The 14650-nt window shown below is 61.1% G+C and overlaps 3 protein-coding genes across 3 annotated transcripts; 1 reads left to right on the top strand and 2 right to left on the bottom strand.

The window, feature by feature from the left end:
• Positions 1-132: 132 nt before the first annotated feature.
• On the bottom strand, positions 133-2678 carry VOLCADRAFT_98317 (uncharacterized protein; the record flags this gene model as incomplete). Its single annotated transcript, XM_002957169.1, has 5 exons — positions 133-288; positions 749-929; positions 1022-1318; positions 1551-1626; positions 2660-2678. 5 exons carry the CDS (start codon positions 2676-2678, stop codon positions 133-135), a joined length of 729 nt encoding a protein of 242 aa, XP_002957215.1.
• Positions 2679-2836: 158 nt separating this feature from the next.
• Positions 2837-6785, top strand: VOLCADRAFT_107595 (uncharacterized protein). Its single transcript, XM_002957212.1, has 8 exons — positions 2837-3099; positions 3259-3287; positions 3721-3844; positions 4199-4312; positions 4617-4708; positions 5100-5154; positions 5510-5620; positions 6156-6785. The coding sequence occupies exons 1-8, from the start codon at positions 2989-2991 to the stop codon at positions 6303-6305; spliced, it is 786 nt and encodes a 261-aa protein (XP_002957258.1). The 5' UTR covers positions 2837-2988; the 3' UTR covers positions 6306-6785.
• A 2201-nt stretch (positions 6786-8986) lies between these two features.
• On the bottom strand, positions 8987-14054 carry VOLCADRAFT_98314 (uncharacterized protein; the record flags this gene model as incomplete). The annotated part of the gene is made up of 6 exons (XM_002957168.1): positions 8987-9219; positions 9535-10486; positions 10818-10841; positions 10929-11167; positions 11504-12613; positions 12902-14054. 6 exons carry the CDS (start codon positions 14052-14054, stop codon positions 8987-8989), a joined length of 3711 nt encoding a protein of 1236 aa, XP_002957214.1.
• Positions 14055-14650: the final 596 nt, after the last annotated feature.

Raw genomic sequence — 14650 nt, 5'->3', positions numbered from 1 at the left:
CAGCCAACCACCAGCTAACACTCGGTTTGAGAGGTGCCATGCGCGCTGTGATGCGCTATGGCCCGGGTGGATGGGTGGGTAACTCCCGCCTTAATGCAATGTAACGCATCCTCTCCTTATCACGTGCATTCATCATGACGCCACGGCACTGCTCTTCCTGGCCTCCGCCTGCCGGCCGAACTTGGCGATCTCCTCCCCCAGCACCCGCACCAGCATTTCACACTCGTCTATTACCTTGACCACCTGGCCAGATACACAGGGGGCCGCCCCAAAGCGCAGCGGCAACAGCTGTAGTCAGGTACGGATGTGAACACCCCAGGGAGGAGGAAGGGGCCAAAGCGAGGTCCTAGACGACCGCGACAACAGATTAGAATTCCCCTGTGCGCAGCCCGTGCATGAATGATCTCGTGGGGCCCCCTGCTGCGTGGAGCAACGGCCTGTCTCAATGATGTGACAGCTTTTGTTGTTTCCATCGAACAGTGCCAACGCGATGCTGCACCAAGCTAGCGTCTGCCGCCTCCCTCCAAAGCTCCCGTCCGTGCCGTGGAGGACACAGTAAGCCACGGACCGCCTACTCACATACAGACGAACAGGCACCTCTGTATCCCCCATTACCCACCCATACACACGCAGGACTAGACTCACCTGTACGGCCTTCATCTCTCTTCACATCCACCCGCCCACCCCACTTGCATCTCCCCAGAGCCCTTTCCTCACCTCCACATGACCCCCTGTGTGGCCCACTCACCTTGGCATGTCGCTGCTGCAGCGCCACCTCCCCCGGACCGCCCCCCATGGGCACCTCCTGGCTGACCCCCGCCAGCCAGGGAGCCACATCAGGCACCACCCACTGCTTGGGTGGTACGGGGTTGGCACGGAAGGCGTCGTACTCGGCCGCGAGTTCCGCATAGTTGAGTGCCGCCGGAGACCTAGCCATTCAGTTGGCGAGTGGTGAAGGGGGCCAGGAAAAGTCAAAGGAGAGGAGATGGAGGAGAAGGCAGCAAATCTATGGCGGCCTCACCTTTCCCCATCAAGGTTGGTCAGGTTGGGCAGCGCCGCCAGCACTGCCGCCTTATAGCCTGGGGTACGGCATACAGCGTTGGGCGCTAGGCGATCCAGGTTCTGCAGGTACAGGCTGCGCAGGGCGGGCAGCTGGGCAAGCTGAGGTAGGGCCAGAGACTCCAGGGACGCCAATCGGTTGTCCTGCAGCCACAAGCCCTCCAGGCGGCTAAGGTGGGAGATGCCTTCAATGGCCGATATCTTATTGGAGGTGAGGATGAGGCGCCGCAACTGTAAGGTGGCTTCCAGGCCTTCGATCCTGAGGAGGAGGAGGCGGCGGGGAGCAGTGATGGTTGCGAGTGGGGCAGTTGATTGTGGATGGAAGTCAGCACCGCAGGCCGTAGAGAGGGCGAAAAGGGAGGAGGTAGAATCAGAAGGTGCCTCAAGGGCTGAGGAGGTGCCTCAAAGGTTTCGCGTAGAGATGGGCTTGGGATCACTGACTGAGGAGGAGTGCTCAGTGCAAGTATTACTGGAGTGGAAGGCGAGCTTACTTGGAGATCTGGTTGCCTGCCAGGTTCAGCTCAACAAGGTTGATGCACTTGTCCAGACCGGACAACCGAATGAGACCTGTGCGCAACGGGAGGGGGCTGTGTGAGCGGGAGCACAAGGGGCGTCCCGGTGGGTCGGTCTACGAGAGCCGCCTCGACAAATTCGCGCACCCTTGTATGTCCACGAGAGCTTGAAGACTATTTCAAGGTCAAAGCGTTGTGTGGCCTACACGTTGCAAATGCGTGGGTTCAAGCTCATGCCAGTGGCCAGTAAGGGTCGTCGACGCGCTGTCATTGCGCTTACGCTCTTGATTGATTCCTCTGTAAGGCCAGACAGGCTATTATTGCGCGTTAGCGCTGTTGCCCCTTCTGCCGACCCGCGCGATGGTCGACGCGCTGACATGCTACCTTAGTATCGTTATCAACTCAAGACGCTTAACATCATTTCATTCATGATTATTTTACATCTTTAAATTCCATTAGTGGCATAATTAGGCCTTGGTCAGCGCAACTTGGCAACTACTATAGTGTATAGAGACGTAGAATCTCGAATGCATCGCTCAAATGAATGCGTCAAAGCTTTGCTTCTCTAGTCCCTGCCACTAAAGCGATGCTGAAATCACAGCTGGCGCGTAATGATCAAGGTGTCGAACATCATCTACGATCCTAAAAATTAAGTTGTATGCAAGGACCTGTGAGAAACATCTGGGCAGAAGCTCCAAGTGCTCGCAGCTGGAATGCCCGGGTGGTTGATGGTTGGCCTACAGCCGTACTCCAAAAGCTAATTCACTGTAAGCGCCACCGCTTACAGAGGTGCACATAACATTAGTTATTTTATTAAATCATTTAAGCTCTAAGATGGTGAATGACCTTGCGACTCCATTGGATGGCGATTGGTGAAATCGCAGGTAGCGGTTAGCATATCTCAACCGAGAGGATAACCGTCAAGCTGGCATCACAGCAAGGACAACCTTATAGGATGAAAGCTAAATCTGTAAATAGTATCCGCTTTATCATGGCACAACCGGTGTCCCCGCGCTCTTAAAGAGGCAGTGACCGAGGCGAAGGAGGGTGGAAACAGGTTTTGCAAGCATAGACTCAACGATGCGCACCACGAAGAATACAGGCCATAAGTACACGCTGATGCAGCGTCAGATTCTTACCTTTGATGGTCTTTGTAGTATTGTAATATCCTATAAACCGTTGAGCTCTGCATTAGTCACTTGCACGGCAAGGACAAGATTATGACTTGTTCCCCAGGATTGCACCTTACAACATACCAACAACTCAAGGAGTTTGAATCAATATAGTGATTGTCAGGAAGCGCAGCTGGAATCTTACAAGGGGGTCTCAATTTTCGGCATCCCTTGCCCAAAGCGCAAGTTTTAAGCCTCATCCTTCATACATTTCAATTGCCGGTAAAAACATTTATTGGCAGAGGATGAGCACATCTGCGGGCGATGTAAAGTGCAAACGGCTGGAGGGCAAAGTGGCTCTCGTAACTGCAGCCACGGCTGGCATTGGCCTTGCAATCGCTGAGCGACTTGCTCAGGTATGGCAGCCCAGCTATTAGGCAGGTTTGCAGCAACCTCTCCTCCGAAAGGCGGTAATCCCGGCCCCATGACCCCGCTGCTGTCGTGGACACTAGTCTCCTGAGGCCCCCGACCTTTGTGACCTTCGCTGAACCACTTCATATTCGTGCTGCCTGCAGGAGGGTGCGAATGTTTTTATTTGCAGCAGGTAAGGTGGGCCACAAGCGCACAATGGATTTGCGAACTGGGTTTCTGCGCTATCCCTTCCTTCCATGGGGTCGTTCTACCGCTTCTGTCGACCATCTGCGGCTCCCCCGTTGTCGCAACTTGTAGCCGCAATGAGCAATTAAAATACTCGTGAACATGAGGCACACCTTGTGCGTAGACCCAATGCACGGAATTCCCGTCGTCACCACTACCTCGGGGGGTGATATCGCGCCAAGATATCAATAGCCACCACCAGCAGCCACCGGGCTGGGAGGCCACTACCTGCCTCATCCAACCCAACCGACAAATGTCGGAGTCTTTGGGTGTTGCCTTCCTATCCAATACCCTCCCACCATCCCTAAATATCAAAATTGGACTTATGCGTCTTTATAATTCCGCCCATCCCCTTTGTTACCCACACGGATGGCGTTCAGGAAACAGTCCAACGTGGATGAGACGGTGTCGGCACTCCGGAACCTAGGTCTGGAAGTGTCGGGATGTGCCTGCCATGTGGGTAGCGCGGAGCAGCGACGGCGGCTGGTGGAGCAGTGCGTGCAGGTGAGTGGGGGGATGGGAAAAGAGCTGGCCATACACACACACACACACGCACACGGAGGGGGAGGGGACTTAGGGGGTTGCAGGCTCGGGGGAGTGGTAGGTCACAGCTGAAGGTGTTTCCCAAGTGCATCCGGCTAGGTGGCCAACCGAGTTGTCAACAGACCGACTGAGGGGACGCGCAGCGGCTCTGAGCCAGAGACAGGCGGACGTCCCCCACCATACACATTGTATGGTGTGCATGGACGTGTGTCGACGTGAACGACATCCCCCGCTAATACACACATGTAACACGATTCGTTTCGTTTCAGTCGCACACCACGCAGTCGTACACTTGCTCGCTGCTCCCCCTTGTAGAGGTACGGCGGGTTGGACATCCTGGTCAGCAACGCGGCGGTGAACCCCGGAGCGGGGCCGCTGGCGGAGACGCCCCCAGACGTGATTGATAAGATCCTGGACATCAACATCAAGGTGGGCGGGGTGGGACTGTTAGTGGGGCTGGAGACGGGGGGTGGGGGGGGGTCGGGACAGGGCAGCGCCGGCTGCAGCCGGGGGCCAGACAAGGGGAGGGGGGAGAGAGGGGGGTTAGTGGGCAAAGCTGTACGGGAGTACGGGTCTGTGTGTATGGGTCTCCCGGATACCGTACTTCCAGAGCTTTCCCACTGTCTTGTTGCTCTTCATGCTCCCTGGCCTGTTCGTGTTCATGCTGACTGACATGGCACACCCTCCGTGGCCGGGGCCCCGTCCCCCTTCCCCGCCCTCGGCCCCCCTTCAGTCGGCGGTGCTGCTCGTCCAGGAAGCTCTGCCCCACTTAATTCAGAGACCTGGGGCTTCCATTGTGTTCGTGTCGTCAGTGACCGCATTCAGGTGGGGGGGCTGCGGGTGCGGGGCTGACAGGCGGGCGGGACAGGGGAGGAGGAGGTCGAGTAGGAGAGAGGGGCCCATGTGTAGTGGTGGCAACCCTGCACGACCAGGAGGTCATTTCGCAGACGACATGGGTGACGGCCATTGGACCGCAGTAGCGTATCGCCTCCAAGGGGATATGCTGTGCTCCGCGTCACACACTTGACTTCGATTGCTTGGCTTGCCGTTGTGCAAAATATCGTGAGCGCTTTCCTTCTTGGCGTGGCGGCTGGGGCCCTTGTGCACCTTTTCCTCCTCTACCCCAGCGGTCCCGTGCTGACTCGAACACCTGTCCTCCTGCTCCCCCCCCTGCTTTACCTTTTCCTCCGGTCGCTGCTCCGTGACCTCCTCCCAGTCCCCCCGAGCCCATCGCCATGTACGCCGTGTCCAAGACCGCACTGCTGGGATTGGTGAGGATCGGGACGGTGAAAGCGGTGAAGTCACTACACTCGGTTCTGCTGGAGGGCCGTGATCGGGGGAGGGCTTGCTTGCCGGAGGCGGCAGGGTACACTGTTTGCCTCCTTCCGTCCGGCCCCTTGAACAGGGGGCCAGGCCGCTCCTTATATGCGCTTCCGCTGCCTTGGGGGGGGGGGGCTCTCCAACGATTACCGCTTTCTCGTGTTTCTATGACCCAATACCACAGGGTCATAAGACTTCCGTGTCCCCGTCGTTCAGCGCGGTTCGATTTCCCCTGGCTCCCTATCCTTTCCCTTCGCCATCGCTTATTACCTCCCCCCCCCCGGTGCTGGTTCCCTTTTTCTTCAGACGAAGGGCCTGGCAGCTGAGCTAGGCCCCCGAGGGGTGCGGGTGAACTGTGTGGCTCCGGGTATCGTGCCAACCAAATTCTCTGCGGCCCTGGTGCAGACTCCGGAGCTGGTGGGTGCGAGGGGGGTTGGAGGCGTGATGGGGGCTTCCGTGGGGTTAGGAGGGGAAGAGGAAGTTGGAACGGCCGCGGGGCGGCGAGGGGGAAGGGCTGGGGCGTGCGTGTTTTTTTATTGTGTTGGAGGGGGGCTACTGGGAGACGATAATGAGGATGGGGCGGGGAACGAGGGGGCCGATCCTGATATTGGGGAGGTGGAGGAGGCGGATGAGATTGTATCCTGGGGTTGCGATGCGGAGTGGGCTGAAGCCATGGAAGGGGGCCTGTTCACCTGGTAAGGCTTTGCGGGTGAGCAGTAGAGTTGCAACCGCTGAAGATGTTGTGCTTGGGTCACAGGCTTACCTTTGACCGGGTTTCGTGCTCCTGACAGAACTTGGGCATGGGTAGCACCCACAGGTAGCACCCACAGCACCAGCAACTCGTCCCACTTTGCTAGCCTGCCGCAAGTCCCCCATCGGCCAACTGGCCACCTCGTCCCCCGGCTTGAACCACAGATCCCACCTCCACAACCCAAAACCCGAACTTTTCCAGGCTTCCGCCCAGGCTGAGGCTACACTGCTGAAGCGACTGGGTCGGCCCGAGGAGCAGGCGGCAGCTGTGGCGTACCTGGTGTCGCCAGATGCGGCCTACGTGACAGGGGAGACGCTGGTGGTGGCGGGGGGCATGCACAGCAGGCTGTGATTTGTGTGGTTTTCTAGTCATGCGTGTGCCTCTGAGTTGTGACGAGGGAAATGGGAGGGGCCAGGGTAAGGTGAAGAAGACGCGGTTAGCGGAGGACCGCCGCCGCCGCCGCCGCGCCCATCCACGTGGGGCCCCGCCTGAGGGCAAACTAGTAGATGTGCTGCTGAACAGTTTTGGCATTTTGGCAACAGCTGTAGCGGGTGCATGAATGGTAATTTCTGCGGAATGACGTGTTCTGTTCGCAGGGGCCCCTGTTTCGGCGCAATCGGTTTGCTGGATGGGCTTCTGTTTTTTTCTTGGCTGGTGAAATGCCGGAGCAATGCGTTCCCCCTGGTTTAAATGCATATGCAGATTTGTTGAAGTTTTTTTCTGTTGTTATTGCATGGCTCACTGCCTGCACAGGGCGTTGCCTGATGACCTCTACAACTCTATGAAACTCGTGTATGGCAGGAACAGGTGTGATGTAAAAAAAATCCGTTTTACGAGGCCCGCGTTATAATCCGTTGTTTATGGGGTCCCATACGTCCCTCTTCCGTAGCCCAATACGGATCTCAGCAGCGCGTGCAGGACGGCATCGTGCGAGATGAGAAAGGGCCATCATCCCTTTGGCTTGGGAGCTGCCGACGGCCCTCGATGGCGCACCGCAACCAGCGGACCAGAGGTGTGATGTCAGCGCCTGTACTCCAGTGCGCCTGGATTTGCCTGCCCACGCTTCCAGTACTCTGGAGCCTTGATAAGGCATGGGATCTCAACGAAAGTTGCGAGTCCTTGGGAGAAGGTTTTTAAAGTAGTTATTTAGGCGAACCGGAGCGGACACTTCCCTGTGCCTCAGCACGAACCGGGGAACGGCAAGCAGGACAACACACACACATACACACACACATACACACACACATACACACACACATACACACACACATACACACACACATACACACACACATACACACACGAGCGTGCACGTCGTTTTGCGCTTTGCATTCCAGCCACGTCGCTTGTTCATGGAAATTGCCCATATGCCTCCTGTGTCCGGTCCGATTGACCAAAAGAATATTAGCCGGCAACCGCAATTGAACAACGAGGCCTTTGGCCAAAAGGCGGCTTCTGGCCTGACGCGCAAGCACGGACGTCTCGCAACGAAGCCCCCGATAGGTCCCTGGCCCCGACAAATGACTCGATCCAGGAATGTAGAAGTAAGCACAGGCAGACAGAGCAGCCACCAGCCGACTGACCCGCATCCTAGCTCTGCACCTTCACCGCCAGCACCATGCACCTCGAGGTCGACAAGGACATCCCCGTCTGAACAGTCCCCTCCGCCTATGTCCGGTGCGGCCCTATGTATGTGATCTGTCAGCACAGGCCGGACAGATGCTTCTTCCCCCTACACACCGAGGCGACAAGCCCCCTGCCCCTGCTAGTGAACAGCTATCGTGACTTCCCTCAGGCTGATGACCACCTTACCATCCGCCGCCGCGACGGCTGCCTCTGGCTTCAGACGGGTATCGTGCCAACGCCAGCGCGCCGTGGCCAGCTCCCTGCCCTTTGACAACAGCAACCACAGAGCAGCAACCACGCAGGACTTCCCCCGCACAGAAGGTATGTATGTCCGTTACCCGTGCGCCCGCGCCCGTGTGCCGTGTGAGAGTCCTGCGGGCGATGGTGATGAAGGCTGCAGCCTCCCCAGCCGGTCAACCTGATGGCACCTCTCCTCCTGAAATGCCCGGCTGGGCCCCGAGCACATTCGTGCACCGCCCCGCAACCTCACCAGCCGCCCTGCAGCAACCCCATCTGCTCAAACGGCCACCGCCCCCAGGTCCGCAACTTCTGAGCACCATCACCCCTACATTCGCATCCAGGACCGGTGAGAAGGACTCCCGGTACACGGCGCGTCCGACAACCCAACCCAATTGTGACTTCTGCCGCAGCCCAGGCAACCTCCTTTCCTACCCCTGGCTGTCGTCCATCCTGCAGGTTCCTCCTCCGCTTCCCCCTTCCCCCTCCTCCGCACCCATCGACCCCTCCCCCCCAGCCCCCCCCGCCTTAACCCCCACGGGGACCTGCACCTCGCCTCCCGCAGCTGCCACATCCGTCACTCGCGTCGCGCCCATTCTCCCACTCCCACACCCGAAAGGGGGATGGGCAGCCGCACAGTCAACCAGTCGACTAAACCGCTCGCCACAGGGCACACATACCACGTACCCACCCTCACGTCCCAGCACCGTACCCTGGCCCTACCCCCTTATAGACTTCCCGAAGCGAGTAGCCGAGCGCACACGGTCACAAGACCAGCACCCTAACCTCCAACCCCGTCCACTACGACCCTCATCGCCACATCGCCCGCCCGCGCGCGCGCCTGTTCATGCTCAGTCGCTTTGTGGCGCACAGCCCGCTGCCACGAGCATCTGTACAACGCATTCCAACCGAGCAACGAACTCGCCTGGACAAACCGATCACACCTGGGGTGTTAAAGAGGCACCGTGAGTTGTCAACCTCGCATCGCCGCCCGCGGTATCTCCGGAGAGGTGGCGGTGGCGGTGGCAGTAGACCAAGGACGGGCAACACGCACTGGCCGTTCCCAGCAGAACGTAACTCATATTCGTAGTGTGGAGAGGGCGGTCATACTGCAAGTGCGTAAGAGGATGGACATCTTGCGCATGCGGCCTCCTGACCGACCTCGCCACCTAAGTCCGCCCCGCATCGATGCCCGGTGCGACCCTTGGCGGTGGCGGCGGCGGCACGAGGCCAATCAGGTCGGGCGGAGGTGCAGCGGCGGCCATGTTGATACCGCTGCCGCCGCCGCCGCCGCTGAACATGGTTCCCATGACTCCCATGGCTCCGCCGCCACCGCCACCGCCACCACCACCACCACCGGTAATCGGACCCATATTGCTCATCATGCCGGGTCCGCTGCCCACTGGCGGCGGCGGCGGCGGAGGGGCCCCACCGTGGGGTCCCGGAGCCCTCATCATTGCCGGATGCGTTTGCTGCTGCTGTGGCTGCTGTTGGGGCTGGCGGTGCTGGAGCGGTGCTGGCGGCTGCGGTGGTGGTGCATGACCCATGGGACCCCCCTGTGGCTGCTGCTGCAGTGGTGGTAATGGTTGCTGCTGCTGCTGCTGCTGCGGTGGCGGCAACGGCCAATGGTGCGGCTGTTGCTGGGGCAGGCCTTGCTGCTGCTGCGCAGGCTCCAGGGGTTGTGCCTTCGGCGGGGGTGGCGGCGGCGGAGGCGCACTCGCCCAAGGCGGCAGCGGCGGGCCGCCGCCGGGTGTGCCAGCCGCTGGGCTCTCCAAGGCCTTGGAGCTCTGCTGCTGCACCAGCTGCTGCTGCTGCTGCTGGCCCTGAGGTGCAATTTGTAAGCCCTCCTGCTGCTGTGGCAGATGCTGCTGCAACTGGTCCGGAGGGGGGGGGAGCTGCTGCTGCTGCTCCGCCGGAGGATATTGCTGCTGCTGCGGGGGCGGCTGTGCCTGAGAATACGGTTGCTGTGGTGGTGGCTGGTGCGATGGCGGCTGTTGCTGCAAGGGTGGCTGGCCACCGGGGTGCATGGTCCTGGGTGGAGGCGGTGGTGGTGGACCCCCCCCAAGTGGGAACCCGGGGCCCTGCGGAGGCGGCGGGCGCTGCGGGAAATGCTGGTGTGGGCCATGTGGGCCGTCCGGTGGTGGCGGCCCTGCTCCGGACGGCCCCATGGGTCGGAACTGCCCCATGGGACCGAAGGGGTGAAGCCCTCCTGGGCCCTGATGCTGCTGATGCTGCTGGTGCTGATGCGGCGGTGGGCCGCCCCCGGGCGCTGCCCAAGGCGGTGGCGGTGGGCCCGATGGCCCGGGGTGATGCATCAGCGGTTGCCCGGGCGGCGGCAAGGGTTGACCGTAGTGCTGTCCCGGCGGTGGCGGCCCGCCGGGCGGCGGACGTGGCGGCGGGACGCCCGGCAGCGGGGCCGGCGGTCGGGGGCCGTACGGCGAATACTGCGGGGGATATCCGTGCGGAGGCCCCGGTGCCGGTGGCGGCATGCCGTACGGAGGTGGCATGCCATACGGTGGCGGCGGATGCTGCGACTGCGGTGGCGGGTAGGGCATGTATTGTGGCGGCGGGGGCTGCGATGGCGGGTAGGGCCCAGACTGGGGCTGTGGTGGCGGCGGCGCACTTGCGTACGGCTGCTGAGGTGGCGGCCAGTGCGGTGCTGGCGGCGCCTGCTCACGGGAGGGCGGCATCATAAGATTGTACATGAGACAAGGTTTAGACGAGACAACGTCTAAGGAAGTGGGACAGGCAGGCAGGCAGGCAGAGGAAAGGGAGCATAAAGCACGAATAAGCTGAATGGGCTGCACAACAGTGTCTCGAACTTGTGACTGCAAATCATTTTGGGGAGCCAAGCAGCAGTCGGGCCAGGGGGCTACCCAATCGGACAATCACTTTACAGGGATACAAGGGAAATACGAATAGGAATGCGAGTGGGAAAATGCCATAGGTGGGCTTCAGGCGGAGGCGCCCTCAGGACCACAATATTCGAACACTGCCCACCCACCCACACAGCACGGTGCAACCCTGTGGGGCCGCATCCCCCGGAGGGAGGGGGAGCTCGGAGCCCTACACCCCCTCAACACTGCCGCAAGGGCGGGCCCTCGCACTTACCCCCCCAGGCGCAGGTGGAGGTGGTGGCGGCGGTGGCGGAGGCGGCGCACCGTCGTCCTCCTCGTCAATTCCGATCTCGTACTCCTTGTCCTCCTCACCGGCCCCCGCTGCAGCGGCGGCGGCGTCAGCCGTCGCCGCGGCTGATGGCGCTGCTGTACGACCGGCCTCGTCGGCTTTCCTGGTAGAGGCCATGAACTCCTCTACCATGGACTCCATAAAGGCGGCCTCCGCGGCGGCCGCTGCAAAGGGGGGAAAGAGGGGAACCGTGGTCCCCGGGCGCAGGGGCAGGGGCAACCGGAGCAATCACACGGCACCAGGACCGGAGCAGGTAGGAGGAGGTATTGGGTGTTGGGGCGCCGGAGCTCGGAAACATCCTAATGCCTAATGCCATTTCTTAATCGTCAGCGCGTGTTATGAAATGCGTTAGCGCGCACGGCTATATTTCGTCTGAAGATCACACTGGGATCTTCCGGCTGCAAGACCCCGATATAGCCATATCGATGGCTTGCTAACGAGGTTGTTTTAGCTTCTTTCCATGTCTCGGCGGAAACCATTATATTGGAAGAGCTGCTTACTTTTGGCTGCTGCCGCCGCCAGCAGCGCCGCCTTGGCCGCCGCCTCCTCCTCCGCCTTGGCCGCCGCCGCCGCCAGCGTCTTGCTGGCCGGGTTGAACACCGCCCGTCGGGCAGGCAGCAAGTTGTTCTTGCGGATTAGCATGAAGCCCTTCTTCTTCTCCTCGCTTTCAGGGCCCCCTGCCGCTGCAATAGCTGCAGTCGTAGCAGCAGGGCCAGATCCGCCGTCGCTCTTGCCGCCTTTGGCGGCGGCGTTTGCAGCAACGTTGGCCTTGCCGCCGCCCAGGGCGGCCTCCGCCTCTGCCGCCGCGACGGCGGCCGCCAGCGCCGCCGCCGCCTCCGTCGGCGCTGCTGCCGCTGCCGCGGCGGCGGCTTTTGCAATAGAGAGACGCTGCGCCGCCGCCAGGTCAGCATCAAAAAGCGAGTCCACAGTCACCGGTTGCGCTGCTGCCTCCGCCTGCCGCCTCCGAAGCTCTTCCTGTAGCTTCCGCTGCCGCTCCCGCCGCTGTTGCTCCTTAGCTTTTGACGACAGCGGCAGCTCGCCGGGCGCGGTGCCAGGGGCGACATTTCGCAGGCCGGCGCCTCCGCCAGCGCGCGCAATCAGCGTGGCGGCAGTGGCGGCGGCGGTTTGCGCGGCCGCATCCTGCCGCAGGAAGTCCAACTGTTGTTGGATCTCCCAGTTAGTCATGCGGCTTATGTCGATCTCAGCCATCGTGGCGTGGGCGTTGACGTCGGAGGCAGCAACGGCGGTAGGCCCCGCAACCAAAGCCCCTGGGGGCAGCCCGCCCGCTGGCACCGGCGGCGGCGGTGGCAGCCCGGATGGAATGGCATTGACGGGCTGCGACCAGCGTGAACGCTTCTGCGACGGCTTAGCCTCCGTCTCCGCCTCCGCTGCTGACATGACCACCAGCTCTCCCGGAACGGACGTGATTTCCGGAACGCCGTACTGTTCCGACTGAAAGTACACGTCTTCCAGCGCCCCCTGCACTTGGTCCTCCACGTGAGGTGGCAGCTCCGGCCCGTGGCCATGCCGCAACTGTTGGGACGGCGGCGGAGGTAGCAGCTCGTCCTCGTCTTCCCCTGGAGCCGCCACACCGCCGCCGTTGCTGCCTTCTGCGGCCGCATTCGCGTTGTTGTCAACGACTGGTGCCTCAGCGTCCATAGGTTCAGGACTGCCACAATGCCCGCCACCGTCATCGTCGTCAGCAGGGCCATGGTGGCCTGTGGCCCCAACTTCAGCAACCGCTGTGCCGCGGCGCATGTTGCTGTCGTCGCCGCCGCCGCCGCCGCCGCCGCCGTCGCCCTCCTCCATAGGTGCCGCGTCGCTGCCGTCGCCTCCGCTGGGTGCTGAGCTGCCGCTACCGCCGCCCGTCCTCTCCTCATCGGCCGCCGCAACGTCACCGGCGGGGCTGCCATCACCCTCGCCCTGTGACGCTACTGCCGCGGCAGCCAGACGCGCAGAAGGATCCCCATTGCTCCGCCGACCAACTTCCTCCTCGACCTCCTCTTTATCAGCCCCCCGGTCCTTGTCGCGCTCCCGATCACCACGATCTTTATTCCGACGATCTCGGTCCCTTTCCCGGTCCTTGTCGTGCTCACGGTCTCGTTCCCGACGGGGCCGCTCTTTTCGTCTGCCCGGACTGCTGCTCCGCGCACGCTTGCTCTCCGGACTGCGCGCCCGGCCCCGGCTGCGGCTTCTGCTGGCGGCCCCCTGTCGTCCCGGCCCCCGGCTCTGGCTACGGCTCCTGCTTCGGCGCTTCTGACCCCGCTGGGGGCTCCGGCTGCGGCTATGGCTAACATGGCGCTTTGCACCACGACCAGGGCTGCGGCTGCGGCTCGCATAGGCGCCTTTCGGTGCCGCGCCGGGGCTGGCTCGTCCAGGCCGCGCCTCCTTGCGGTCCCGGTCCCTCCCTCGTTCCCGGCTGCGACTGCGGCGGGCGGCAGTCGGACGCAGCAGCTTGGCATCAGGGCTGCTGCCCACACGCCGTCTGGCTTGCGGGCTGCGGCTTTTGCTGCGGCTGCGATCCACTCGACGCGTACTGCGGCCGGCCGGACTGCGGCTGCGGCGTTTGCCGTTGCCAATATCATCACCGCGGTGCGGGCTTTTGTCCCCGCCGCGTCGGCTGTCCTCCGGGCTCTTGCTACGACGCCCGCCTCGGTACTTGCGCTCGGGATCCGGGCTCACGCTCCTTCCACGAGGCGGGCTGGTCTTGTCGCGCTGCTGGGGCTGGGACTTCTTGTCCCCTCGCGCGGGACTTCCGCGACGTGTCCTGCTGCGACTCCGGCTGCGGCTCGGGCTTCCGCCACGCCTTGCACGATCCTTGATGTCACGGATGTGAGGTGGTGATGGCAAGTTAGTTGGAGAATCGCCATCGTTTACTTTTGCGCCGTCTGCATCGGCCTCAAAAGCAGGCTGCGAGGACTCCGGCTTATCTTTTTTACGACCCTTTTTTTCCCGTTTTTCCTTCTTCTCTTTCTTCTCCTTCTTTTCTTTCTCCTTGTGCTTCCGTGAGCTCCTCTCGCGGTCGTGTGGTTCGTCGTGATCTGTGCCCATATTACTTACTGAGGCTTAGCAAATTGATCAAAGCCCGTCTAGGTTACGAGCATCAAGGACAACTCAGGCCGCCCGGCATAGCATTCCAGGCATTAAAGAGCTAGTCGACACTTTAAGTTGAATGTGAGAAATGATTAACGCTTTATACGCAGCACGCATTATTGAAACAGTCTGAGCACACATTCAGCGTGGGCGGGCAGAACTTGTACGGATACTCAGGTTTGAAGATACGGCAAACCCTGCGCGATAATTAGCCTATATCGTTATCGACCTTTATTCGTTTTTACCTTCACGAATCTCGGCCTGGTTGCTGCTCCAAGCTCATGGATCGTATGCTTCGCGTGATGTGGCACCGACCTTATCAGTGAATGCCGTGAAAGCGCAGGGGAATGACGGGGGCACTCAAGCGACTTCGGCCCCAAGTCGTAATCATGGCAAGACCCTTCAGACATTAGCACAAAGCATGACACAGCTCTGTGCCCAAGGCGCTCCCGTATGCATTCTGTATCTTACATGTTTTCACGGAAGTGCATGGGGAGCTTCATAATACTGGGGTTTGTTACGCTCCGTTGAGACTTGTGCAGAGGCTATTTGCA

The sequence above is a fragment of the Volvox carteri genome, assembly GCF_000143455.1.
Source record: "Volvox carteri f. nagariensis unplaced genomic scaffold VOLCAscaffold_70, whole genome shotgun sequence".
In the NCBI taxonomy this organism is placed as follows: Eukaryota; Viridiplantae; Chlorophyta; class Chlorophyceae; order Chlamydomonadales; family Volvocaceae; genus Volvox; species Volvox carteri.
This window is presented reverse-complemented; position numbering and strand designations above follow the sequence as displayed.